At 34.3% G+C, this 27,291-nt stretch overlaps 4 protein-coding genes across 5 annotated transcripts; 3 read left to right on the forward strand and 1 right to left on the reverse strand.

The window, feature by feature from the left end:
• Positions 1 to 367: 367 nt before the first annotated feature.
• Positions 368 to 10,390, forward strand: LOC145636290 (wings apart-like protein 2). Of its 2 annotated transcripts, none has more exons than XM_081687810.1 (13): positions 368 to 1,121; positions 2,049 to 2,148; positions 3,262 to 3,601; positions 4,998 to 5,110; positions 5,888 to 6,013; positions 6,151 to 6,247; positions 6,380 to 6,490; positions 6,752 to 7,377; positions 7,755 to 8,026; positions 8,867 to 9,011; positions 9,344 to 9,441; positions 9,534 to 9,615; positions 9,882 to 10,390. In XM_081687810.1, the coding sequence occupies exons 1-13, from the start codon at positions 562 to 564 to the stop codon at positions 9,963 to 9,965; spliced, it is 2,754 nt and encodes a 917-aa protein (XP_081543936.1). In that variant the 5' UTR covers positions 368 to 561; the 3' UTR covers positions 9,966 to 10,390. The 2 variants fall into 2 exon arrangements, with proteins under 2 accessions (XP_081543936.1, XP_081543937.1); XM_081687811.1 differs by having other exon boundaries at positions 3,268 to 3,601.
• Positions 10,391 to 11,061: 671 nt separating this feature from the next.
• LOC145637221 (epoxide hydrolase 3-like) lies at positions 11,062 to 13,857 on the reverse strand. Its single transcript, XM_081688698.1, has 5 exons — positions 13,788 to 13,857; positions 13,484 to 13,698; positions 11,799 to 11,966; positions 11,457 to 11,692; positions 11,062 to 11,317 (listed from the first exon to the last, which is right to left on the reverse strand). Exons 1-5 carry the CDS (start codon positions 13,855 to 13,857, stop codon positions 11,062 to 11,064), a joined length of 945 nt encoding a protein of 314 aa, XP_081544824.1.
• A 1,898-nt stretch (positions 13,858 to 15,755) lies between these two features.
• Positions 15,756 to 19,122, forward strand: LOC145636291 (protein RTF1 homolog). The gene is made up of 2 exons (XM_081687812.1): positions 15,756 to 16,032; positions 16,961 to 19,122. The coding sequence occupies exon 2, from the start codon at positions 16,994 to 16,996 to the stop codon at positions 18,938 to 18,940; it is 1,947 nt and encodes a 648-aa protein (XP_081543938.1). The 5' UTR covers positions 15,756 to 16,032; positions 16,961 to 16,993; the 3' UTR covers positions 18,941 to 19,122.
• A 2,983-nt stretch (positions 19,123 to 22,105) lies between these two features.
• On the forward strand, positions 22,106 to 23,757 carry LOC145636292 (uncharacterized). Its single transcript, XM_081687813.1, has one exon. It carries the CDS (start codon positions 22,125 to 22,127, stop codon positions 23,445 to 23,447), a length of 1,323 nt encoding a protein of 440 aa, XP_081543939.1. The 5' UTR covers positions 22,106 to 22,124; the 3' UTR covers positions 23,448 to 23,757.
• The last annotated feature ends 3,534 nt before the right edge of the window (positions 23,758 to 27,291 follow it).

Consider the following 27,291-nt stretch of genomic DNA (forward strand, 5'->3'; position numbering starts at 1 on the left):
TGATGCTTGGCGTACCATCATCATTCGTAGCTCCTGTGGCGAGGCAAATGAGTTGTTCGTTCATATAAAGTAAGAGATTAAGAGCTGAATTGTGATTTGTGAATAAATAAAAAAAAAACAAAAAAAGTTGATAAGTAAAAATTAAATCTCGCCCTAAATCGTACGGTTTAAATTTCAATTTCAAGTTTTCAACCCAACGTCAACGGGTAATTTAACGCCCAACCCTTTTTTCAAGTTACCTCAACTACCCCTACTCCCAACAAAAGTAGTACAAAAATCAATGTAATTTCATAAAACTTTTAGGGGTAAAATCGGAATTACGAGACGCCATTTTCAAATTCACCCAAAACTCCAAAAAGTAGAAAAAAAAATCTCCAGAAATCAAATCCTCATTTTCTCTCTCCTCTCACCTTCGAAAAACAGCTCGAAGATCTTCTTCTACTCTCTGAAAAACCCCCAATTTTGGAGCCGTTGAATTTCAAATTCATCAAAAAATTGACAAAGATTCAAATTCTTCGAAATTAATTTCCCCAATTTTCAAAAAAATTCATCAAAAAAGAGATGATTGTGAGAACATACGGGCGGCGGAAGATCGGGAGAAGTTTATCAGATTTATCATTTGAAGACGACGTTTTAATGGAGGAGGAAGAAGAAGAAGAAGACGACCCTTTTACTTTCAGGGAAACAACAACAACAACATCAACCTCGTATTCGCAATTCCAAGAAAGCCCTCAAGAAATTGGGAGTTTTACATTTTCATCCCAAGATTCGACTCGTTGGGTTAACTCAGAGAGTGAGAACAGTAGCTCAGTGGCTTCTTTGCAGCTTTTGGCACCTGGGAAAGGGAGGAGAGAGAAAGCGAGGAAGTTGAATGATGGGAGGAGAGAGATTGAGAAAGAAAAGGCGGTATCGAGGCGGAATACGGTGACGATGACGGCGACAACGGCAACTTTGATGGAGACGCAGGAGTATGGGGAGATGATGGAGTGTGTGGATGAGGTTGATTTTGCATTGGATGGGTTGAGGAGAGGACAAGGGGTTAGGGTTCGGCGGGCGAGTTTGCTGTCTTTGTTGAATGTTTGTGGGTCTCCTCATCAACGCCGTCTTCTTAAAGCTCAAGGGTATGAATGATTTTATGAATGAATTATCAATTTAATTTTGGTCTTAATTTATCTAATTTTCGTTGTTTCGAATTGGGTATGTCATGTGTAGTGTAATATTGTTTCGAATTGGGTATTATGAATTTGGGGAATTGTATTATTAAATAGGGCGGATTAAATTTCAGTTGAGTTTGTAGGGAAATTGTGAGTTTGCTTCGAAACAAACCGGAAGAGAATTACTTTGGAACAAATTAGAATATAGGATTTGCTTTGGAGTTTATATTAGTCCTGTGAAAGGTACAGACTCTTAGTTTGTAACTTTGTATGTTGGTGATTCGCTTAAGATCAAACCATACTGAATTGTCATTTTGCTTCTGAGAACATTTTGAGTTTGGCAATAAATTGAAACTCTTGATAATGTGTATTGTCTTAGTGCGCTCTTAGCAATTGTTAGAGCTTAGAAGACATGAGGTGAATAATCGAAAGGTGAGAGGTGAAGATGCACTCATAGGTGATTTGCTAAAGTTGTTGCTCTCCATTAGCCCTAGATTCCGAGGTCAAGGAGTCAAAGTGAACATTAATCTAGGGTATGAAAACTAAGGACAAAGAAAAAAAAAGTGGAGAGAAAAAAAAGTGGGTGGATGAATGTGAGTCCCAACTTAAAAACCACAGAGAAAATGCCTTTTTGGGTATATGTTAACCTTTTTGAGCTGAGATAGAAGGATTAATTAATATAAAGATTAGATGGCTTAGGATTGACTGATTGAGGAACCTTATTATTTTGCACATTAGATTGAAAAGCTATGAAGTAGGCTGTTTGTTTTTCTGTATATATGTCAGTATTACGTCCATTAAAGATTTATTTACCATTCTTTACAATTGCTTCACCTCATTATCAACACAGCCTCCTCATGGTTTACGATATGTTATTTTGTTATATTTTTTCAGCATGGCAAAGACTATTATTGATACAATCTTGAATTTAAGCCTTGATGATTCACCAAGCAATCTGGCTGCTGCAACTCTGTTTTATGTACTGACAAGTGATGTAAGTAATTGCTGAAATCTATATTAAACGCTTCTCTTAAATCTTTTTTCTGGTTGAACTTGAATGTAGCCGTTCTCAATCTATACTTTATTTGCTTACTCAATTTTATCATATTGATGTTACTCTTATAACTTATATTTGGAATGGTAGTTTTGAACTTATTTTTTATGTCATCCAGGGGCTTGGTTTCTCTGCCCATTCTTGTATGCCTGTGTAATTTATGCATGTATAGGGTTAAAGTTGCATATGCTGGAATGCACCATATTACACTCAAAGCATGATGGGTATGATGTTGAGTAATATTGCCTGGTTGTTGCTCATGTCCAGAATTATCGAACTACATATTTTCTAGGTTGTCTAGTCATCAATTAGCTTGCTGTTACTCATAACTTCCCCTCCCAGTATATGTAAATGTGTTTTCTGTGGGTAAGGCGTTGATAATCTGGATTTGTTAATTAATCTGTGAGCCACTGCACGAGTAAGGTTTAGGTTGCATTACTGGGTCATGTTGGATAGGATGATATTGGCCATATTGCAGTCCTAATCTTTAAGTATATTTGATTGCACATCATTTCTGAAATAAGTTAATTAGTAGGTCATATACGTAGAACTGGTTTCATAATTAACTTCACAAAATCATACACAAGCAAAGCCTTTTTCCCCACCTTGTCACTAATACAATCGATTTAGATGTCATCCTTGTGATGGATTTAAAGTGGTCGTAAGATTGAGTTGGCTTTTCATTGACTCAGAAAAGATAGTGTTGCTTCTGTCTTTTAGACACTCCAAAAAGGAAAGTGATGTTACTTTTAAGAAAAATATGACGTATTCTTGGTCCTGCTTTCATCTTTTGTTCATTTCTGCTAGCTTTAAGTTCCTTGTACAGGATTCCAGTTGCTTTGTAATGTTTCTGTATATAAAAAAAGCTTGTAATGTTTCTGTATATAAAAGAAGCTTCTCTAACTTCAATAAAATTTGCTACTTGTATTGATAGTAGGTGGGGAATTATAAAATTGATGATGAGCTGCTCTCTCTCTCTTTCTCTCTCGCTCTCCTAAATATTTTTAAGTTATCCATACTTAAGTGTTTCAGTTTTGATATTTGTTATTTTAGGGTCAGGACAGTTACCTTTTGGATTCATTCCCATCCGTTCGATTTCTGCTAAAGTTGTTGAAACCAGTAGTTGCTGAAACTGCTCCTGAAAAAGCACCAAGCATCAGCCAGAAACTTCTTGCGCTGCGGAAGGATTTGCTTCTGTCACAGGATATGACAAAGAAAACTGATTCAAGCTCCTCTACATTAATCCAAAAGGTTTTGGAGACTTTTGTTAGCTGCAAGGATTTGAAGGCTAGCAATGCAGAGAATGATGACTTTTCTAGGCCAGAGTTGAATCCAAACTGGGTATCTTTGTTGACTCTTGAAAAGGCTTGCTTGTCTTCAATTTCTATTGAAGGTAAGGCGTAATTACTTTTTTTTTTTTTTTTTTATACATGCATTGTCATATTAATTTTTCATCTCTAATTTTTTTAAGCACTCAACTTAAAGAGTTAGGATATGTTACATTTTCCTAGTCTGAGTCATGTCCTGGCTACCCAACCTTATTTTATTCTGCTCTTCACTACTTATAAATTTGGGTCTATTCATTCCCATCTAGCTGAGGCTTTCCACTCTACATAACTCCTTTTCCTTGGGGAAGAAGTCTTCTGCTTGTCTTCTCAAATCTCAGCAATGACTAGCTGTTTGCTTATTGATGAGGCTTTCTATGTGGCACGAAATATTTGTTCGTCCACGTGTTCTTCTATTTTTTCTTGTGGGAATTGTATGGGGGTGAATGTCTCAAAGGGACTCCTATGTGGAACTCCCTTCCCTCTTTGGCCAATATTCCTTTGTTTTAGCTTCTCCCATCTTATTATGGAACATATACATTTTCTACACGGGATTTTGGTAAAATGAATTAACAAAATCAACATTAAAAGTTGTGAAAGAGTATAATTTATTTGGTAGGAGAAGATTCTACCTGTGTTTATGTATATTGCAATATTCGGGGCTTGTTTATTAGTGAAAAGTCAGAGCTATTTGTGCAGCTGTATACTGATATATGATTTTGTTTTGAGCCCCCAACCCAACCCACCCCCCTCTTCCCACAAAGTTTAAAAAAAGAACTTTTTTTAATAAGACAAAAACATTCATAACCATCCACAATCTAAAATTATAAACTTTGTATACATCAGCTAGCACCTGATAGGACAAAAGCTAGAAAACTATCTTTCTATATCAGTAAAGACTAGAATAGACCCGGTCTACAATAACTTATTGTAGACCCAACCTTCTATTATACCATACGAATGTGATTATACCATACGAAATGTGATTATATTACTACAAAAGTGATTATATCATCCTGAAACTGTTGTGTAAATGTATCACTCAAAAAGTGAATTTATCATTATAAAAAGTATCAAATAGTAAATTACATCATTCAAAAGATGATTTTTAAATTTTATCATCCTAAAGATAATTATATAATCTCATTAATTCAAAATATGACTCACAAAAAGATAAATATATCGCTTAAAAAAGTGATTGTATAATCTAGAATGTGATTATATTATTTGAAAGTGTCAAATTTTGGGTCTACAATAATTTATTATAGACCAGGTCCATACAAGACCAATTGATTCCTAGTACAACAAAATACTTATTTACTTCATAGTCATTATTTTTTTTAGCATTTCTACATATTAGTATTTTGTCATTGTTGTAGAATTCTCAAGCTTCTCTACAATTGAATACTTTTCTTAACTTCTTCCATGTTCTTTGATAGCTTTTCTTCTTTTGTGTACTCTCAGATACCACTGGCACAGTAAGGAAAACAGGTGGCAACTTCAAGGAAAAGTTACGAGAGCTAGGGGGACTTGATGCAGTTTTTGAGCTTGCAATAAATTTTCATTCCACTTTGGAGGTGTGAGCTTGTATGTTTATTGCATCATTTGGTTTGTTATGCATTGAGATGCTGTCATCCTAATATGTAAAAAGTGAATTTTTTGTTTTGTGTGTGTGTGTGTGTGTGTGCGCGCGCGCGCGTGCGTGTGTGTGTGAAGCTGCAGTGCAGCGATTAACCCTTTTTGTAAAATAGTTTTATTGTGTGCACAATTTGTGTCTTATTGTTTCTTTTGTATTTATCTACACAACTTATGATCACACCCTTATTGCGTGTCGCTGTACCATGAGAATTTTAGTACGTTATGGGAGTTCTCACTATTTAGTTGGGTTACTGTAAATTTTTTCCTCTTTCGTTTATGTTTGGCTTGTTAATTGTATGAATTGGAAGCTAATAATTGTGCTATGATTTAATGGCTTTGTGTCTGGTTAACTGTTTACTTTGGTGAGCAAATTGTAATTTGTGAAAGTAAGTTTGTGATTAGTTATATTATTTTGTTTGGAGTTAATATTCAACAAAGCCCGTGAAGAGGGTGATTTCATATTCTGCAGAAAAAGTGTAATTGTATAATATATCAGTACATGTCTTAGCTGAAAATGAGACGGCATTGGTAACGTGGTTAAATAGATTCCTTGTTCTTAAATGTAGTTCCTTCTGTTAGGGGAGTAGGGAGTAGGATGTGGGTCAGTGAGCTAGTTATTAGCTAAGTTAGTTTGAATAATTGTTACATGATTTAATTTTAATACTTCTTATATGTTTTGCTGTGCTGTGATAATTTGACTTAAAATTCTCCTCCAGGATTCAATTGAGCATGTTACAGCTTCCACTAGGAAGTTAAAAAATGGAAAACTACAAAGTCTGCCACTGCTTTTGAAGTGCTTAAAGATTATGGAGAATTCAACATTTTTGAGCAAGGAAAATCAGGTAAATGATGTACCATTGTTTACATTTCGTTTTCTCTGCTACTTCTTTCATATATTGAAGGCAAAAATACTCCTAAACTTTGAATATCCTTGAGTTTCCAGTCTCTTGCACTTAAAATTTAAACTTTGTAATTCCAGAGTCACTTGCTTGGACTAAAAGGAAACTTGGCTGCTGGTCAAGGCTCTTCTTTATCCTTTGTAAAACTCATGATCAGTTTCATCAAGATTCTGTCAGGTATATTAGACAACTTGGTGATTTGATTTTTTTTTTTTTTTTTTTTTTTGGGTAAAATCTTTCACTTGAAGGATCAGCCTTTCCATGTTGATATGATTTACCTAATGTTTCTTGTTTTTCATTCATGCGCAGAGCTCGCACTACTGAGAATTTCCTCCACAAACTCTAGTCCTGAAATGCCTACAAGTCATTCAAATGGGTCGGATCGTTATCGTGAATTTAATTTTAATGCAGAACAGAAAGGTAGCTGCTATATTCTTTAAATTTTGTGGGCTTAATCTGACTTTAGCGTAATAATTGCTTAATTTCTTGGGATCAGCTGTCTTTAACATAATAACTATAGAGTTAACTTGTAATATTAGGTTTGTGTTATCAGCGTAGCTGTGTACATGACTTGATGTGGGTTTCCATAGAAATTGCCTTTATTTTTTTTTATAGAACATTCTCTTTTAATAAGTTTTTTTTTTCCTTAATGGCTTATTCATTTTATTTTTAATATTTCAGTGGACAGCAATGGGGTATTTTCCTTCCGTTCCTCTCAAGAGTGTAGTAGCTCAGGAAGGTACTCTTCGGATACAGGTTTGAGTACATCCCAGACCAGCCAGAGATTGTCATCAAATTCTGGAGCTACAACAGGGTTTGGTGTGGGAAATTGTTTGTTAGAGAAAGCAGCTAGTTCCTTTGGATCTGGTTCATGCAGTCAAACATCAAAAAGCTCTAGTGTTGGAGCACCTGCAACCGCTCATAGCTCAAAAACAAAGCTGGCTCTTGCTAAAAGCCCATATGATGATGATGATGACATGTTTATAGATCTTGAGGACAGTCAAGATCCTTTTGCATTTGATGAAGAGGACCTTGCGCCCTCGAAGTGGGAAACGCTACGAGGGAGGCATAGAGGACAGCGCAAACAAAAAAGAAGGCCATCATTTAGAAATGCTGTGGAGGAATGTTTCTCCCTGCCAATGTTTAGTCAGGAAGACTCTGTATCTCAGGCAATGTTAAGCCAAGAAGATTTTTGCAATGGCGAACAAAACGTGGGAAATCGTATTTCAAGTGACACTTCATGTACAACTGCTATTGACGAAGAAAACTCCGGCCTTGTTGCTGATTGTCTGTTGACTGCTATCAAGGTAAGATTTGTTGCTCAGTTTATGCCTACAATCTTAACAGTCTATTCATCGTTTCAATGCTGTTCTCGACTATTTAAGTTGTATCTCCTTAATGATCTGTGTATGCCTTTCACCTGGAAAATCCTCTTCAAAATTCTTCTTTGCGCCAGGTTAATATTTTTAAAAAAAAAAAAGAAAATCATTTACATTTTTTTGGAAGTACAGCCTTGCTGATTCTATAGAATTTTGGCTGGTCTCCAATCAAGGACCAGAAAATCTGTCATATCTTGTGCACTTGACTCTTGCTTTGGAATTTCTGTTTATGGATTCAGCTGTTTCATGTACATATTTGTAAGATGGGATTTTAAGCCAAGATAGACCCTACATTTTTTTTACAGGTGCTCATGAACCTGACAAATGATAATGCTGTTGGCTGTGAGCAAATTGCTGCTTGTGGTGGACTTGAAACGCTCTCATCTTTGATAGCAAGACACTTCCCTAAACTCAGTGTTTTCACTTCTAGTGAGAAAAAAGAGAAAACCTTGTTCGCTGGTACAACCATGGAACTTGAAAGTCAGACAGATATACATCTAAATGACCAAGAGTTAGACTTTCTTGTTACAATTCTGGGCTTGCTTGTTAATATGGTGGAGAACAATGGTGATAACAGGTTAGTTAGAATGAAAACTCCTACTATTGGTTCCTGTTTCACCTACCTTGTTTCTGTTGATGCTAATGCTGTGTATTATCAAGCGTAAGATTTTCTTTAGTTGGTCATCTAATGATTAATTTTAGTAAACTGTATGTGAACCTTTGATGTGTTATTTATCGGGAGTTATGTAGTATATGCTGCCTTGAGATGTTAGGATTCATTGTTAGTGTGGTTATTTGGAGAGAAAACTTACAATTCTTTTCATTTTTATTCCATGTGTTGCCTGTATCTAACTTTATTTGGTACTGTCTTGGTCTCCTGGTATCCTCTGAATTGTATGATTGCTAGATGTCTTGTTAATTAGAAATATGTGGAAGATATGTATCGATAGATGTGAATGTGCTATTTGGACTAGATTTACTCTTCCTTTTGACCCATTTCTGGTTAAAGAAATAATGTGTAGTTATTTGAAGTATTGTATTCCTATGTGGTTTTGGAGGTTTCTGTAGGACTGTAGCCATTACTATTAGGGTCAAGGCTTTGTTGTAAGGAATGTTATCAGCTTTCAAGTCAAATGTGAAGTAGTAATTTTAGAGTGTTCATATGTGTGGGGAGATTTTAATTTCGTAATATAATTTGTGCATTACAAAAGAAGTGAAGATTTATCACCAAATTTGTATGATTGCAGAACTGGTTTATTAAGTTTCTCTTTGTAAAAACTTCTGATGAATTGTGATCAAAATTCCTTTCGCTGTGGAGATCTTTATTTGTGGATGTATGCCATTTCAAAGTTTTACTTAATATATATCAGTATCTAGCTCCTTTGTCCTCAAGCCGAAGTTATGATGTATTTTGCAGATCGCGGCTTGCAGCGGCTGAGGTTTCGTTACAGGGATCAAGTCGGCTGTCTGAAGTTCATACTGGGGTGATACCGCTATTATGCTCCATATTTTTGGCTAATAGAGGAGCTGGTGAAGCAGCCGAAGAAGAACTTCAGTCTTTGGTGAGTGATAAAGCTTTTCCATTTTTAGTTCTCATCCTTTTTGCTTATCTTTCAAGTATTCAACTGTGGAAGCTGTCCTTTGGGGAGTTGGCTGGGGCAGAACCAATGAGTTTTCATTGCTTTTGAAGATTTTTTTTCTTGGAGATGGGAAGGGTGTGTTTAATTGCAAGTGCAAATTTGAAACAAACACTAGCATCTGGCATGATGCAAATGAATTAGCTGTTCAAAATGGTGGAAATGTAGAAATTAAAATTGACAGAAGTCATATTACTTGTGGTCAAAATGTTGATATGTATTATGTCTAAACATGGATATTTCTCCATTGTGCACAGGATGCTGAAGAAGTGGTTTTGCAAGGGGAGAAAGAGGCTGAGAAGATGATTGTAGAAGCATACGCTGCACTACTGCTGGCATTTCTCTCAACTGAGAGGTTTTTTTTCTTCCCTTTGCTTTGTATATATGCTATGATTATGCTTCTTGTCTTAGTTCCTAGTATTGAAGGCATTTCTTTGATATAACCAGCAAAAGCATACGCAGTGCTATTGCAAATTATCTACCGGATCACAGCTTGAAAATTCTTGTACCTGTGCTGGAGAGATTTGTGGTAAGTTGATATAATGTTATTCCATTTTATTTTTGTTGGAAGGAGCGAAATTGAATTTAAATAAGTTCAGGACATTAGCTGAGAGCAACAGATGTTTTACAGTAAGTCAGTAACTGTATTTAATGTCGTACCATGATTTTTCTGACTACACAAAACTCGTGGAATTTGCTTCCTCTCTCTTCCTGTTGCCATTCGTATTGCTTTACAACCCTTTTAGTGATAAATTGACACATTAATCTGACTTGTTTTTTTTATCTTTGTTCCAGACGTTTCATCTGACATTGAACATGATCTCGCCAGAGACTCATAGAACCGTGAGTGAAGTAATTGAATCATGTAGACTGCCTTAAAAAGCAAAAGAACCAGGGTTGTGTACAGGTTTCCCTGTTTTTATTGGTCGATAATATCTTAGTCTTGGTTGATTAAATGGTGATTAATGCCCTTGCTCTTAGGATCCTTTTGGGATTATCAACTCCAAAATAGCATATAACCCCAAAATAGCAAAGAAGAAAAATCGATGTTTAATGGTCAACCGAGGTTGAAAATTGTAGTTTATGATTTAGTCATTAGCCACACTTTTTTTTCTTTTTCTTTTCTTTTTTTTTTTTTTTTTACCTTCAGGTTTCTGTATTTTTGGCGCTCTTGTAATTCTTTTATTTCACAGCAAAGTCTTAGCTCTATATCCCACCTTGTTTTGAGGATGAGGATAGCTTATAGTGTATACAAAGATGATGGCAATGCCTATAATCAAAAGTTGTAATGTGTAATTGCTCTCCTTGCCCTTGTAGCATCGTATTGCTTTCATCTCTTTTGTGTATTACGCAATTTACTCTTACTCCCTCAATCCAAGAATACGTCAATTATGTTTGGTTTGTATTGATGTCATATTATCTAACTAATAATAGATCATAGTTTAACCGAGAATAATACAAAAGGCTTCCCTCCCCCATTTTCTCTCATGTCCCTTGATCACTCCCTTCCCAGCACAACAATGTGTCAACGACTCAGCATCTCCTGCTCTTGCTCATCACCCCTACCGGCCTCCTTACATTGCTAGCAATGCCGTCAGCAGTTGAGTGCATTGCATTCAATTCAATGAGTTGTTTCTCTAAATTTACGATGGGGTATAATTTTTCCAGTGTACTATTTCCAAAGGCTGAGAATTACCTGAAATGGCGTAGTATATAGTATATAGTATATAGCATATCTAACACGTCATATTCCATTAAATTTGACAACGAACTGCTGTGATGAAAAGATTTAAACAATGATAGGATATGATTCAAATATTTTGTAATCAACATGCAGATTAACCCCTGAGAAAGTGTTCAGAAGGGCATCTTCTTCGGCAAAGATCTTTTTAACACATAAAAAAGACAAATTTGCGCAATCAAAAGTATGATGGGAGTATCTGTCTTTACCCACAAAGCTAATTACTTCTCTTTATTATGTTTCCTTAGCATGGATACACAAGAAGTCGAGGATCAGCTTGTTAATCACTTCAGGAAGCTGTTCATGAGCAAAATGAGTACCTTCAGGCAAGCATACAACCTCGGATGCTGGGGCAAACTCTTTAACCTTCCTGCTATTGATGTAGTCTTGCACCCCTGGAAACTTGAGACTGTAATCTTTTCCACCCATGATCGTCAACACAGGAAGCTTTAGTACAGGATCTTGTATGTCAAACTCCTCATTCAGTGACCTGGAATCAATATTACATTCACCATAAACTTACTAAACTGCAGTACTTAATAAGCTGTGACAATCAAGGAATTTGATTGCACTTTCATCCTAAAAAAAAACATACAAACAAACCATGATTAACACCAAGAAATCACTACCTGTAAGGAACTTGCAGAGCAGTCCGGAATCCAGAATTTTCATACAAAGATCCATAATTTGCAAGGTCTTCCTCGGAAAACCAAGGGGGAAGAGGAGTTTCCGGTCCAACCAAATCCATTATCTCTTGGTTTTCATTAGCTATTGGTATTTCACTCCTGGAGAACATGGTGTAGATCTTCCTCACTACTGTTTTCGCATCAAAGCGGCCAAAATCAGCTTCTGCTCTTCCAACTTCCTGATATTAGGAAGGCAATTTTTTTTAAAAAAATCGAAAGTAAACTCCTTAGAAACATAGGGTTAAAAAATAGATGATAGAATGGTGAAAGATAAAGATTTTGTACCTGCCATCTGGAGATGTAGAAACCTTCGGGTAGATGTCTACAAATGGTTGATGGAGTTGGAGGAGCATACGGTACTCCCAATGTGATTACTCCCACAACGCGGTCAGGGTGATGAAGTGCAAATAGGTATGCAGGTCTTACACCGAAATCCTTGGCTATCAGAAATGCCTGCAAGCATTTGTCAGTGCAAATAGGTAGCATCAAGCTTAGTACAGAAAGTCCATGAATGTAGAACATCCTATGGAGACCTCACATTATTGCACCCAAGTGTATAAACCCCCATCTATGCCATCTCTCAACCTACATCAAATTTCCTTATAATAATATCAACATTCTAAAATCTTCCAACTAAATCCATTCTAAAAAGGAAAAATATCAACATTTATCATTCACACAATTATTTATTCATTTACAATTAGTAAAACAATCAGCGGAATTACACTTTAACTTTAACCACTACTCGAAAAATACATTTTATGTCTACAATGTTTTGTTCCAATAACTTTACCATATTCATAAACTTGAAGTTTTAATGTTTAATTTTATACATAAATAAAAACCTATAGCTAATATTTTATTTATGTATCCCAAAATATCTATTAATGTTCAATAATGATTGAAAAAAATATACTTTAAATAATATGAGTACTATAATAGGCATCTATATTTATATTTCATCACATAACTTTATTACTATCATATTTTTTTTTGTAAGCATACAATCATAATTTTATTACTATGTATAAAAGCTTATTTTCAATATATATTATTATATAATGAACCCGGGCTAAAACACCATCTCTCTATATTAACCCATATTAAATTGTTAAATTATACAGAGTAATTAATAATTTATACTACCAAAAAGCTCATACACCCTAATTTTTTTTCAACAAAATTGTTACACTTTTGACTTTTGTGATCAACTTATAAAAACTTTTACTATAATAATAAAATATTATAAAGATCAAAATCTTAGCATGTGGAATATTATTGAATTCGTCTCGACATAAATTTATCATAAATCGTTAAAAACAATGAAGTTCTTCATTCGTATTTTTAAGTGGAATCTTTAATAGATAATATCCTTGATTATCAATAAATAAAAATTATAACAATTACTCCGTAAATATTAATAACCTATTTATTGAGACGATTTCAATAAATATTCATAAGACAATATACAGTATTTTTCTATGTATAGATCAATAACATTAAAGCAAGATTAGCCCTAAGTTTCAAATCTTCACATGACATCATCATTCATCATCTTGAGTCTTAAGAAACGACTTTCTGTTTGATCCCATTTTTCTTGAGAAATATTAACTAAGTCTCAAGTTGAGGCTTGAAAAATTCAAGATTTAACTTAATACCTGAGTGTGGGCAATATTATATTTTTTTTATTATAACTAAGAGTAAAAAATTAAAATTAAAAAAATAATAATATATGGTATGAGAAGTCTTAAGTAAATCTAGAGATAAAGATGTAAATTTGATGGAGTCTTAAGGAATATTAATATAATTATAAATTAAAAAAAATAACAACTGATGTGGCAATGGATTATAGGTTTAAGATAAGACTATGCTAATTATACTATCAGTCAAAGTGAATTACGTAAATATGGAGTAGTTCAAAAGTTAAAATGTTTCATTTAAAAAAATACTGAAGGGAGTAAGAAAGAGACCTTAGAGATGTCTAGGTGGTCGACAATTCCAAGGAGATCATCGACAAGATCCTTAAACGTCGCCGTTTTAGGATTAGTGGGTTGGTCGGAGAGACCATAGCCTCGGAAATCAGGTGCAATGGCTTTAAAACCAGCATTTGATAAACCAACCATCTGATGACGCCACGTGTACCATATTTCAGGGAACCCATGTAGTAGAATCACCACCGTTGATCCTAATCATATATTATCACATTAGGATCAACGGTGGTGATTCTACTACATCAATATTAGAAAGAAATATAGGAGAGAGAGAAAGTCATACCAGTTCCAATTTGAGCAATGTGAAGCTTCAATCCTCTTACTTCAATGCGGCTGTGCTGAATTTGGTCCATTTTTGACTTTTAACTCTAACTAACATGCACTCTTTTGCTTTCTTCTTAGACCTATTAACCTATTTAAATACTCAAATACTGAGTACAAAAGTAAAAAAAAAAGATGATAGAGTATATAACATATTTCTAGGCCTCAACCATAAGCTTAAGCTTTTGGTTGAGTTGGTCCTCTAACATGGTATCGGAGCCAACGTGACATAGAGGTTACGGGTTCGAATCTCATCCACCCCTCCTTTAAAGTGGAATTAATTCGCGCCGTGTATGGGAGGACCTGTGCTGCATCCACATTTTAAGCCCAAAGGGCCTTTCATGTGAGGGGGAGTGATAGAGTATATAACAAATAAAAACGTATATCTAATTTTTGTTATATAAAAACGTATATCTAACAAATAAAAGTGATGCTTTAAAGTAATTTCTTTAATATATCAATAATATGATTCAATTTTACTATGGGGTATTACTTTTTTGGCAAAATCTAACGTAACTCTATTTATTATATGATTAAAAAGGAGTTGGAATAATATTTTAGGGAATACTTTATCATAAAAATAATATAAAAGATTTGGAATAATATTAATATATTTTTGTAGTCAAATCAAATATTCACCCAAAAAAAGGTTAAAAGGAAAATGAGAGTTTTGGAGGAAAAAAAACAACACCAGGATGTGACATGTGTCACTCTCAGTATCTATTTTAGTATTAAGTTATTGATTAAGGGACAGATAGAGTACTAACTTGGTTAAGAATGACTGTTGATTATTGGGATTTTACATTTTTTTTTTTTTTTTGAAATACGGTGATATTTAATAATCAGTCTAATTTTGTATGTTAGCTTGTTTGTTTAAAAAAAACAAAAAAAAAAAAAGTAGTACAAGTAGTATAATTTAAGGCTTGTTACTGAACTGAGCTGAACTGAAATGAATATTTTATAAGAGAAGGAAATTAGGAGCTAAACTGAACTGAACTGAATTGAAAATAAACGTATGAGAACAGGCCCTTAGTAAAACCACAAGTACTAATCGAGTAAGGGTCTGTTCTCTTCAGCTTAGTTTCAGTTCAACTCCAATCAATTCAATTCAGCTCGGTTCAGTAAATTAAAACATGCCCTAACAATGCTACTCGAGTATAGTTTAGTAAAACCACAAATACTAATCGTAACAATTAGCATTGTTCATCGATCTAAGACCGGACCGGACCGGACCAAACCGACCTGAACCTGCAAATCGAAGACCTAAAATTTTAATTTCAAGAACCGAAGATCAGACCAATTAAGCTAAGACCGAACCGAAAAAATCGGGCCAAAACTCGGAGTAGACTGCTTTAGACCAATTTTAGAATTTTATTTAAAAAGATGCTAAATTTTTAATAATATTATAGAAAACTCGAAAAAAGTATAGGAAAAACTCTAGTTTAGCATTTTTTTTTTGTATTTTAAGTAAAAAAAAGCTCATATAATTATAGTTTTCAAAGGTTATTAAGAATAATATTAACCATTATCTAAGATTTTATGCATAAATTTAAGGAAAATATTAGTCCGGTCAAAGACTAATTTTTATGGGGTTTTGGACCGGACCAAAGGCCTGGAAAATAAATTATTAGATCCAGAGACCGAACTGGTTAATTCGGTTCGATCCGATCCGATCCGATCCGAGGTCGGTCCAGGTTATTTTTTTCAGTCCGAACTGATTTCTGAACGCCCCACTAACATTGCTACAAAGTATGTCTTTTTGTGTTGGGTTGTGTTGTGTCACGGCCACAGTTTTGGCTTAACGAGTGGCATCTTAGAAGGGTGAAGTGGTAAATTCAAAGTTGTAAGATTTTCCCTCCATTGGGCAGTTAACTTTCCGCCGGAGATCCACAAAATTTATTACAGCACCCAGTAATAAAACACTGCGTCACCACTTTATTTCAAAATCTTTCTTCCAAAATTAAAGATAAATTAAAATAAAGACAAGATCAATCAACCGTATTATTCGCTCCATTGCTAAAAAAAAAAAAAACAAAAAAAAAGTAGATAATTAAACTAAGGAGAGAGAAAAAATCGCAGCTGAATTATAGAGAGAGAAAGTAGAGAGAGAGAGAAAATGGTGAACAAGTGAAGTATAGCAGCAAGTATCAACTCCAATGCGATCGAGCAAGATCATACTTCTCAATTTTTTCATTTTTATTTTTCTGGTAAAAGTTTATTTTGATTGATTTTTTTTTTTTTGAATTTCAGAATTCGGCTGAAATTTGAGCTGAATTTGATTGTCTGAGTTTTGATTTTGAGTTGAAGTTCAAATTTTGGGATCGGATCGTTGAGTAATTTTAATTTCTGATTGAAGATCTGGTTAAGATTTTGGGAATTGCTATTGTTTGATTAGCTACTGATATGCACAATTCTTAAAATTCGATTTTTTTGGGATTTTTTTTACTTGATTTTAGTTGTAGAGAATCATGATTATCTGCAGATTCGATTTGATTTTTATAAAAATTTGATGAATTTGGATATGATGTAATCGAAAATCAATTCGAATTTAATGCATACACTCTCCAATTAGAAAATTTTGATATTCGATTTTACACTACTTGATTTTCTACCAAATGTTTGACATATGACAATTGGTAGCTCACAGCTAATGACGTTAGATTACTATTATTTTTTCGTCGAAAATGGTAAAACAATGGAGTCTTGAGTCGATCAGTGTAATTAATGTTTGAGTTTGTATTAACTGGAGCTAGTAGTAGAGTAAGTTAGATATGAACATTATATGTTGCGCTGCTCTAGTTTGTAAAGAAAATTTTTCTGTTTCACTACTAATTTAGAGGTAGGAGTAATTTTCATTTTTTTTTCTGGGTTATGCATTTGTATAAATCTGTTTACAGTCTTGAATTTTCGAGTTGTAGTTAAAATTCAGTGTATATTTACTTAATTTCTTTTCGCTGTTCATGTCATTTACGAATATACACAGGTTTTTAGATTGGTATGCTAATGTTTTAACAAATATTTGGAGAAAAATTGATGTTATATATGTATATTGTAGTAGTATGTATGAATTTTATTGAACTTGCATTTTTTTTTCTGTGTTACATAAGCTGATTCCTAGTTACTGTATGTAATCAGGGGTGAGCATAACGGATAGAGGAGCAGCAGATTATGGCAGACTTGGAAAACTTGCTCCTAGAGGCAGCTGGAAGAACTGGAGGATCAGGTAGAAGCAGGCACTCGGCTCCTTCATCAAGAAGGCGACGTGAAAATGCCTATTCAGATGATGGGAGTGACTCCAAGGATGAGGATTCGGATGACAATCGGGGTTATGGAGGAAGGAAGTCCAGTGGACCCCAAGTCCCATTGAAAAAGAGGGGTAAAGACAGAGATGATGATCAGGGTAGCCAGGATGATGAGGAGGGCGGAGAAGGTTCTGGTCGTGGGGGTGGGGGTGGGGGTGGAAGTGGGGATGATTCGGATGTTGGGAGTGATCTATACAAGGACGAGGATGACAGACAGCAGCTTGCTCAATTGACTGAGCTTGAGAGAGAGTTGATCTTATCTGATCGAGCAACGAAGCTAGATGATAAGAAGTTGCATGAAAGAGTTAAATCAAGGTGGAAGAATGACAGTAAGCCTCAACCTAAGAGAGAAAGTACTCCTCCTTTAGCTTCCTCTCGTGGGGTACGTACATCTGCAAGGTCTGCTGACCGAGCAGCTCATAAGGGCGATAAGGCTGAAGCTTTGAATGAGTTGCGAGCAAAGAGGATGAGGCAACAGGGAAATGATGCAGCCAGAGATCGTTCAGGGTCCCGGGGTTACTCACCTGTCAAAAGAAAAGCTTTTACCTCTACTGGTCTGAGCAGCTCAAGCCAGAGCGACAGTGAAAGTGATTCTCAGAGTGAAGATGGGAGATCAAAAAGGGGTGGGAGATTAGATGATAGTGATGATGAGATGTCTAAGCCCAAGTCGAATATCCCCACATATGAAGACATCAAAGGAATTACAATTAGGAGGTCAAAGCTAGCAAAATGGTTCATGGAGCCTTTCTTTGAGGAGTTAATTGTAGGTTGTTTCGTAAGAGTGGGCATTGGTATGAAGTCTGGTCAGAGCATCTACAGGTTATGCATTGTCCGGAATGTAGATGCTTCAGACCCCGATAAGCAATATAAGCTGGAAAACAAGATGACTTACAAGTACTTGAATTGTGTGTGGGGTAGTGAAAGTTCTGCTGCTAGGTGGCAGATGGCTCGAGTTTCTGACTCTCCTCCTCTTGAAGAAGAGTACATCCAGTGGAAGAAAGAGGTGGAGCGCAGCAGTGGAAGGATGCCCACTAGGCAAGAAGTTTCAGAAAAGAAGGAAGAAATCGAAAAAACAAACTCCTTTGTTTACTCTGCAGAAACTGTGAAGCATATGTTACAGGAGAAAAAATCTGCTGCAACAAGGCCCTTGAACATTGCAGCTGAGAAGGAAAGGCTGAGAAGAGAAATGGAAGCAGCACAATACAGGAATGATGAAGCTCAAGTGGCGAAAATTAAGGCTAGGTTAGAGGAACTGGCAGCTGTTCGGCTAGCACAGGATAATAAAAATTCCAAGGCGCACAGACTGTCAGAGATGAATAGAAAGAATAGAGTTGAAAACTTCAAGAATGCATCAGAAGTGAAGCCAATGAATGCTAACCTCAAATCTGGAGAAGCTGGTTATGATCCCTTCTCTAGGAGGTGGACTAGGTCTATTAATTATTATTCTGCAGGTGATAAGAACAAGGCAGCTGGTGGAGCTGAAGAAAGTGCCGAGATCAAGGGAGGAGAGAAGTCTGGAGTTGTTGCCACAGTAGCAGCCTTAGAGGCTGCCGCTGATGCTGGAAAGTTGGTGGATACGGCGGCCCCTGTGGACCAAGGGACAGAATATAATATGCTGCACAATTTCGACTTACCAATCTCATTGAACACACTGCAGAGGTTTGGAGGAGCACAGGGTGTTTTATCAGGATTTATGGCTAGGAAGCAAAGGCTTGAGGCAACAATGGGACTTCAAGTCCCAGAGAATGATGGTCGTAGACATGCATTGACTCTGTCAGTGAGTGATTACAAAAGGCGAAGAGGTCTGCTATGAATTAGTGTTTGCTTAGTATCTGTTTATGTTGGACATTTGGTTTACACCCAGGACAGAATCCCAGATGGGTTGATTGATGGGTTGTCCAACTATTGTAAGTTTGTAACATTAGAATCCACACACACTATTTATTTTCCATTATGATCTAATAACCTCATACTCGTATTTCTGTAGTGCTCCAAGCCTATAATGTCTCTCGTGAACTCGTGTATTAACTGAGATGGACTCAATTCAGGTTATAGTGGTATTACTTCTTGTGGTATTCATCCTCATTCCTAGCTTGTTTTTCAACATCTTTTCGCTTGCTTCAGTTGCTTGTATCATAGTTGATTAGTTGAAAACTCGTAGAATGATTATTCAGCATGAAGTTTTTAGTACTATTTTATACTATTCATTTACTTCTTATATCTTTGCTTTAATCAATGATTCAATTGGCGTTCTGTTTCAGCCTTTCAGGGTCATGGATTTCTTGAAGACTAACAATGAAGATGCTTCCCAGTTCACCTGTGCAACAATGCTGTTAATTTTCTATGACAACACTTTTCCCTTGGTGCAATGCAGGAAAGAAAGACGAAGTACCTAGCTCTATGTCCATGACTTCAATGGAGGATGTGTAAGCAATATATACCCGCGAGTGAGCTCACCCCTTTTTCTCTCAAAAATGCCCCCTATGAAGTCACAGCAATTCCAAAGCATCCCTTACGAAATGCATCTATCATCCCAGGACTTTACATCAATTACATGGCTATATTTCTCGAAACACAGGAAAAACAAACGTTGCAGTGTGCTAAACTGCTAATCACTTCTGTTACAAATGTCAACCTAGGAGCAGAGTTTTCTTGTGTGTGACTGGGTACAAGCGCAAAAAAGGCCCATTACTTTTGGCATAGAACCAGTTCAAGGAAATTCTAACCTACTATATGAACATACACCAGAGTTAGCGCGTTCTGAAGGGAATTTGAGGAGGAAAACCTGCTTTGGTGGCTTTCGTTTAAGTACAGTAAACTATAATAAGAATATATATACAGATGTGTAGTGAATCAGGGATGCTAAACATGATTTTCAGCCTTAGTTCCATAACAAGTTAGAGCTCCTTTTAAACATCACCAACCGAACTCTCTGTCTGCCTCACTGCCTGTCTACTGAAGGATGCATAGCCTACATTATTTTACGCAGTGAAAAGGTGAAATGAAACTTGCAGTGGATATATCCTCTTACTGTGAGTCTGTGACCAACCTTCTGCTGGAACGAAATCAGGAATTTCATAGAAAATTTTATCTACTCTAATATAATAACCCTACCAAATTAATGAAGTGCAAAAACTAGTAAACAATTAGCCTATCCTTATAAGTTATAATATATGGAGAAAAACAAGTGTGAGGTATAGCTCAAGTGTTTAGATTACCCCTCTCGATTCCAGAAGATTTTGAGATCGATTATCATCACCTAAAAGGACTAGAGTACGGATCCTTATGTTACACCTTTACATGGAATAAAGTATTAGTCGTAAATTTTAGTACACATTAATGATATTATGGAGAAAAAGTAACCTCGGACAAGCCAAAGTATTCTATTGTCACTCAATGTTTCCCCAAACTTAGAGCTCGAATAAGCTAAGAAGAAGTCAAATCATGCATGCCTAAAACAAACAAGTTGAAAAGGCAAAGGGTCAAGCTCATGTCACTCTATGATTAGTTTGAAATATCCAACAATTAAAACGATGATTTTTTAATTTAATTCCATAAATATAATGATGGGGATAGGATTTTTTTTTTTTTCCTTATTAATTTTAATTACATAAATTGATAGAAATTGTTGGGCAATATCTGTCAATTTAACTAGGTGGCATTTATGGTAATCATGTTTTAACGACTATGTCTCAATATTTTCACAAAAAAAAAAAAAAAAAAGTACGGTAGTATTGTTTTTATTATTGCTTGGACTAATAAAATAAAATGGAAACATTTTTTTTTTTGTGAAATTATATACGTGAAATTATATACGTAGTATAAAATGTCTTTCATAAAGCTTAGGTGTGTGTCAATGTGTCATCACAATTTCAAAATATATGGTTAATAAATTATGTCATCACTATTTCAACTACATTTCTTATTTTTTAAACCAATTTTTTGATATGTGTATTGCACATGTTAAAAAAACCTCATATATTGCCTTGATGGAATTGCTATTTGTTACAATAAATTACAAGAATATCTATTCTTAAATAACTAATCCACATAGTAGGTAGAAAATTACCTTAAACTAGTATTCCTCATTAGAATTTGCCATTTCCATATATATACCATTTTTTTTATAAGATTTACCTTAAACATTTGGTTATTTGTAGTGAAAAAACTATAATTGTAGTTCATGTGCCTTAAAACACAAGTTAGACATAGGGCCTGTTCACATTTACTTAATTTCAATTCAGTTTAGTTCAGCTTATTTCAGCTCCTAATTTCCATCTCTCATAAAATATTCATTTCAGCTCAGCTTCAGTTCAGTTCAGCTCTAATCAGTTCAGTTCAGTAAATGTGAACAAGCCCATAAAAATACGACAACAATGAATATACCTAAGTTTAATCGGCAATTAGGACATGATTTCAAGATACCTCATGTAATTATGAAATAAACTATACATTGTACAAATTATTAGTCAATAGAACAAATCACCTGATTGAAATTCTCCTATATCATAACAAATTGAATTATGAAGCCACCTATGCTTGCTTAACTAGATGATACCTTATTTTTTATTTTAAAGAAGTTGATCCCTTATTATTGTTTAAATGATATAGTCATATATGGTCATTTAAATAATAGACAAGTCAAGATCACGATTAATTCAATTAATCGTATTAAGTCAACTTTGGTATAAGATAATAAATATTCATTACCCTACTAAATAAATTATTTAATTAAATATTTTGATTGTGATATAAGAATATTTCCAAATAAAATTATGGCATGAGCCTTGCGTCTCATAGTTTCTAAGTTAGCTTAATCCTAATCCAATAATTCTTTTAATTTCACACTTACTATAAACATCTTTTGCGCGCCTACTTATGAAATACACTAAAATCATCATTTTTACACCCTTCTAATTCTCTTAATAAATCTTTTAAACACCCATTTATTTTTATTTAACCAAAAACTTGAAAAAAAATAATAACACACAAAAACCATGGATAAACCACCTACTCATTGTACTAGGAATGATGATTTCTCTAAACTCCAATCTCTTTTTTCTAAAAATCTTCCTAAAAAACCAATTAATCTTTGCTTCCCTACTTCAATTTTCGCCATTGTTCTTCTTTTAATTCTTGGGTATAATTCCTTCACTATATTCTATTTTATCCCAATATTTTCAATGGAAAATGTTAAAGAAACAGAGAAAAATATGCCCATTTCTCAATTATCCTCATCAAGAGCTAATTTTGCTATGAATGATGAGAGTTTTCCTATGTTTTCGACGAAAACCCATGTCAAATCTTCCCATAATTCTCCTAAATTCACTCACTTAAGTCCTAAAATGATCCGAAGAGTTAGACAAGTGATCAAACCTCCTTCTCAAGAGCCTCTTCATGAAATGAGATCATTTTCGAAGCGAGTGAGGCGATTTTTCGATGAGAATTCGTGCAAGTTTCGGGTGTTTATGACATGGATATCGTCGATTAAGTCTTTTGGAGACCGTGAAAAGTTCACCATTGAAAGCCTCTTTAAGTTCCACCCAAATGCTTGTTTGATCATAGTGTCAAATTCAATGGACTCAAACAGAGGATCACAAATTTTAGAACCCTTTGTAAGGTTGAATTACAAGGTAATGGCGGTTTCGCCCGATTTTAAGTTCATATTCAAGAATACAATGGCTGCCATTTGGTATCAACAACTAGAAAAGGGGAATGTTAAGCCAGGAGAAATTTCATTAGGCCAAAATCTTTCGAATTTGCTTAGACTTGCTCTGCTTTATAAGTATGGTGGAGTGTATATGGACACCGATTTCATTGTTATAAAGAGATTAGACACTCTAAGGAATGTGATCGGAGCACAAACCATCGATCCAAAGACGAAAAATTGGAGTAGATTGAACAATGCTTTGATGATATTTGATAAGAAACACCCTCTTTTGATCAAGTTTATTGTGGAATTTGCACTTACTTTCAATGGTAACAAGTGGGGGCATAATGGTCCTTATCTTGTTTCAAGGGTTGTGGAGAGGGTAACCAATAGTAGTACGAAAGGCGGTGCGAGTGAATTTACGGTTTTGCCCCCGTCTGCGTTTTATGTCGTGGGTTGGGGTAAGGTTGGTGACCTATTTCAAAAGCCCGTGGATGAACTTCATCAGAAGTGGCTGGATGATAAGATCGATCAAATTGAAAGAGATAGTTACGCGATTCACTTGTGGAATAGGCAAAGTAGAGAGATTAAGGTTGAAGATGGAAGTATAATCAGTCAATTGATGAAGAAATCTTGTGTTTTTTGCAATTTGTCAAGAACAATCTCTTAAATTGGTACAAATGAGGTAATCTTGGATGCTTGTATCAATAACTATTTGATCATGCAATTGCTATCAAATATGAAGTATTATGGTAACTTATCAGATGATGAAAACTTTCATGATTCGTCTAATTCATAAGTCATGCTATTTTGTAACTTTTGGGATTTAAAATCCTTTGTAACTTAAACATTAGTTGTAATTTAATAGTTTTTTTTTTTCCTTAAAAAAGTTGGAAAAGAATATTGAAAATAAAGTTAAGACATTGAGCATCTTTTCGTGTGATTTTTTTTTTCAATACTTGCTATGTTAGTTGAAGATTTTGGCACATATAGTATTTTTATGGCAATGTTGTCAACATAGCGTGTCAATATGGTGGCTTGCAAATTGCAACATTGGTTTCAAATCATTTTCATTATGCATTAATGTTGGAGTTTAATTAGGATTTCATCTTCATGCTAAGTAGATATAGTGTATTTTAATTAATTGGTCTTATCTTATCCTAATTCCTAAGAGTAATTTGACAATAAATCAATAATGCTTACCATGTTAGGCCTTGTTCTATTCACCTTAAAAAATATAATATTCAGTAAAAATAATTTCATTTCAGTAAAAATAAGTTCAATTCAGTAAAAATAATTTCACTTTAGTAAAAATAAGTTCAGTTCAGTAAAAATAAGTTCAGTTCAGTAAAATAAATTTAAGTTCGGTAAAAATAATTTAAGTTCAACAAAAATAATTGGGAAATTCTCTTTGGTGAACCCCAACTTTTTCATTTTCCAAGTGGTAAACGTTTTCAATTTTTATTTTCAATGGTAAACCTAAATTATTGCTTACCATTGATAAGGGTTATTTTACTAAAAATCCTTAACTTTAGTTAGTTTTTTTATTTTTTTAATAATTAAATTATTATAAAAATATTTTTTTAAAAAAAAAAAAAAAAAAACCCTCCCCCACCCAATCAGCAGCCTCTCCCCTTTTCCGGCGGCTAGGCCCCCACCGGCGACGCACGAAATCCCCCACCCTCGGCCGGTGAACACCCGAACTCCCCCACCCTCGGTCGACAATACCCCCCTCCTGTTTTCGGACACCCACCTCTACCCCAAATCGACCCAAACCGCCCCAAAATCCGACAACCACCTCCATTTCTCCCTAATCCGACACCCACCTCTACCCCAAACCACCCCAAAATTCGCCCCAACCCTTCCCCGAAATTACCCCTCTCCTGTTTTTCGGACACCCAAAACCCTAATCACCCCCCTCAAACCATTCGAAAACCCGAAACCTCCCTGAAATTCGTTCTACCCATTTTCTACGGTTTCGGATTTTAGGGTGGTTTTGGGTTTTTAGGGTGGTTTCGAATGGGTTATTGGGTTTGGGGGGCCGAAAAACTAGGGGAAAGGGAGAAAAGTACAGTCGTCGGCGCCAATGGTTGGGTAGGGGCGTCGGCCGCCGATGGTTGGGTAGGATGTCGGCCGCCGAGATGAGGTGGAGGGGCTGGAAGTTGGTGGGGGAAGGGGTGGTTAAATTTTTTTATTTTTTTATTTTAGTATAATTGTTAAAAAAATGAAAAAAAAAAAAAAAAACCTAACTATAGTTAAATGTTATTGTTACAAAAAAAAAAAAAAAAAAAAAAAAAAAAAAAAACTTACTATAGTTAAATAATTAGATTAAATCATTATTAAGGTTACCAATTGATTATTCATTCTATTTGGGATTTACCATTGATAATTAATTTTAAGAATGTTTATCACTTGTAAAATTAAATAATTGGAGTTCACCAGTGAGAATTTCTCAAAATAATTTCAATTTAGTAAAAATAATTTAAGTTCGGCAATATTAAGGTGAAGAGAACAGGACCTTAGTACCATTTGAGATTATTCCCCACAATCTTTTTCCCATTAGTTTTGGAGTTTTGTTCTCCTTACCTCACACTTCTATGAAACAGGTTTAAATTACTCTTACTAATTAAAACTTATTTTTATTGATTGATAATGATCAAATTCTAGAGATTCAAACTTATTTTATTAATTAGAAAATATCTTTATGCATGCATTCGCTTTTGTATTTTTATTCAATGATAAAAACACTGAATTTACTTCATTGAAAGCTATACTACGTAGTACGTATTACTAATACAACGTATCAATGACAAAGAAAACAACGCCTAAGTCATCACACCCATATTACTTTTTTGAGTAACACAAAAATACAGGCCAACTAGCTCTACTCCTAGCTCCTAAGGGAAGATCCTTTCCTATATTTCTTGTGATCAAACTTATCGCATTAATAGGATTGGAAATGTATATCCCTACCTTTTAAAAAGTATGTAATAACTCTTATGAATAGGATTTGGACAATTTTAACTTCTAAAATGTTGCTTCCAAAAAAAAACTTCTAAAATATTTATTTACTTAATTACTCCCATTAATGGTAATTAGCTCTTTTTTTAAGCTTTTAAGAATAGTGTGCAGACATTTATACCCGGCCCCTGAAAATATTTTTTAACATATTTTTCATCATTAATGCTACTAACAAATAAAGTTGTTATGTAAGACCAAATCGAAAGAGCTTCCTCAACATTGCTAGCTATGGTAAAATTATCATTAAAATCGGCCACCCTGGTAAAGTTATCATTAAAACAAAAGGTCAAACAATCAGAAATCTTATTTTCCCTTATATGAATACTAGTATGACATAGGTTTTGTTCTATTCATCTTATCCCTGATACTTATTCTTGTTTATATCATATTAGAACAAATGAGACGAAAATATTATAAAGATACTTAGTCTAGTCTAAGTTAAAAATTAAACTTGGCCAAACCTGGCGGCTAGGATAATTCAAATTATGCTAGACCATAACAAATAAACAAGGCCAAGCCATATTAGAACTGAAAAACTTCAGGTCAAAACACCTTAAACAATTTGAAGAGGACAAAGGCATATATATTATATAGTAAAAAATAAGAATGCGAGATATTGGTTTATGACATTAGCTTATTTTGAAAGTATTGTACTACAAGTTACATAAAATGAAGTATATGATAATAATTGAATGATAAAATTAAAATTTGTCACACTCACACCTATGATAATCATATACTTCCTCCATTTTTTTTTACTTGACCCGCTTTGATTTTTACACTATTTACCACCCTTTTTTTTACCGTCTTTTGTGAATAATATATAAGGTAAACTGATAAAACATATTCATGTAATATCTTTTTGAATTCGTTTCAATAAGTAATATCATAATATATAACTTTTATAATTTTTATTTATGGAGAATTAAAGTTATTGATTATTAAAGTTTTACATTGACAAGCGTGATAAAAAAAACAGGTCAAGTAAAAAAAAAAGTAAAGAACGGAGGAAGTAAATATTAAAAAGTGATCTATTCAAAAAAAAAAAAAAAAAATTAAAAAGTGACAACAAAAACACAAATTATTTTTTTGTTCTAAGTTTTCAAATTTATTAAAAAGGACGAATTTGAATAGGCATTGTACCTTATATTCCTCATTTTATTTATTTTTTATGGTGATTTTTGCAGATAAAGTATGTAAAACATTACAATAAAACTAATTTGGTGATGAAATGCTAGCATATGGTCCTATAAAATATGAAGATGCATCCGTTGAAAGTATAAGTTCCACTAGGTAAAACACAAAAAATTTGAGATTTTTAACAAAGAATAAAACAATAAGTAATACAATAGTACTATAGTAGTTATTAACGTTGTGTTTGGAAAAAAAGGTCGTACAATTGCATGGTATAGTGTTGACCTTTGGACAGCTCATTTCGTCTTTTAATTAATTAATTAATTATACTATTAATTAATTTCAATTAAAAGTAACGT

This window comes from Chenopodium album, chromosome 6, assembly GCF_948465745.1.
Source record: "Chenopodium album chromosome 6, dcCheAlbu1.1, whole genome shotgun sequence".
Lineage (NCBI taxonomy): Eukaryota > Viridiplantae > Streptophyta > Magnoliopsida > Caryophyllales > Amaranthaceae > Chenopodium > Chenopodium album.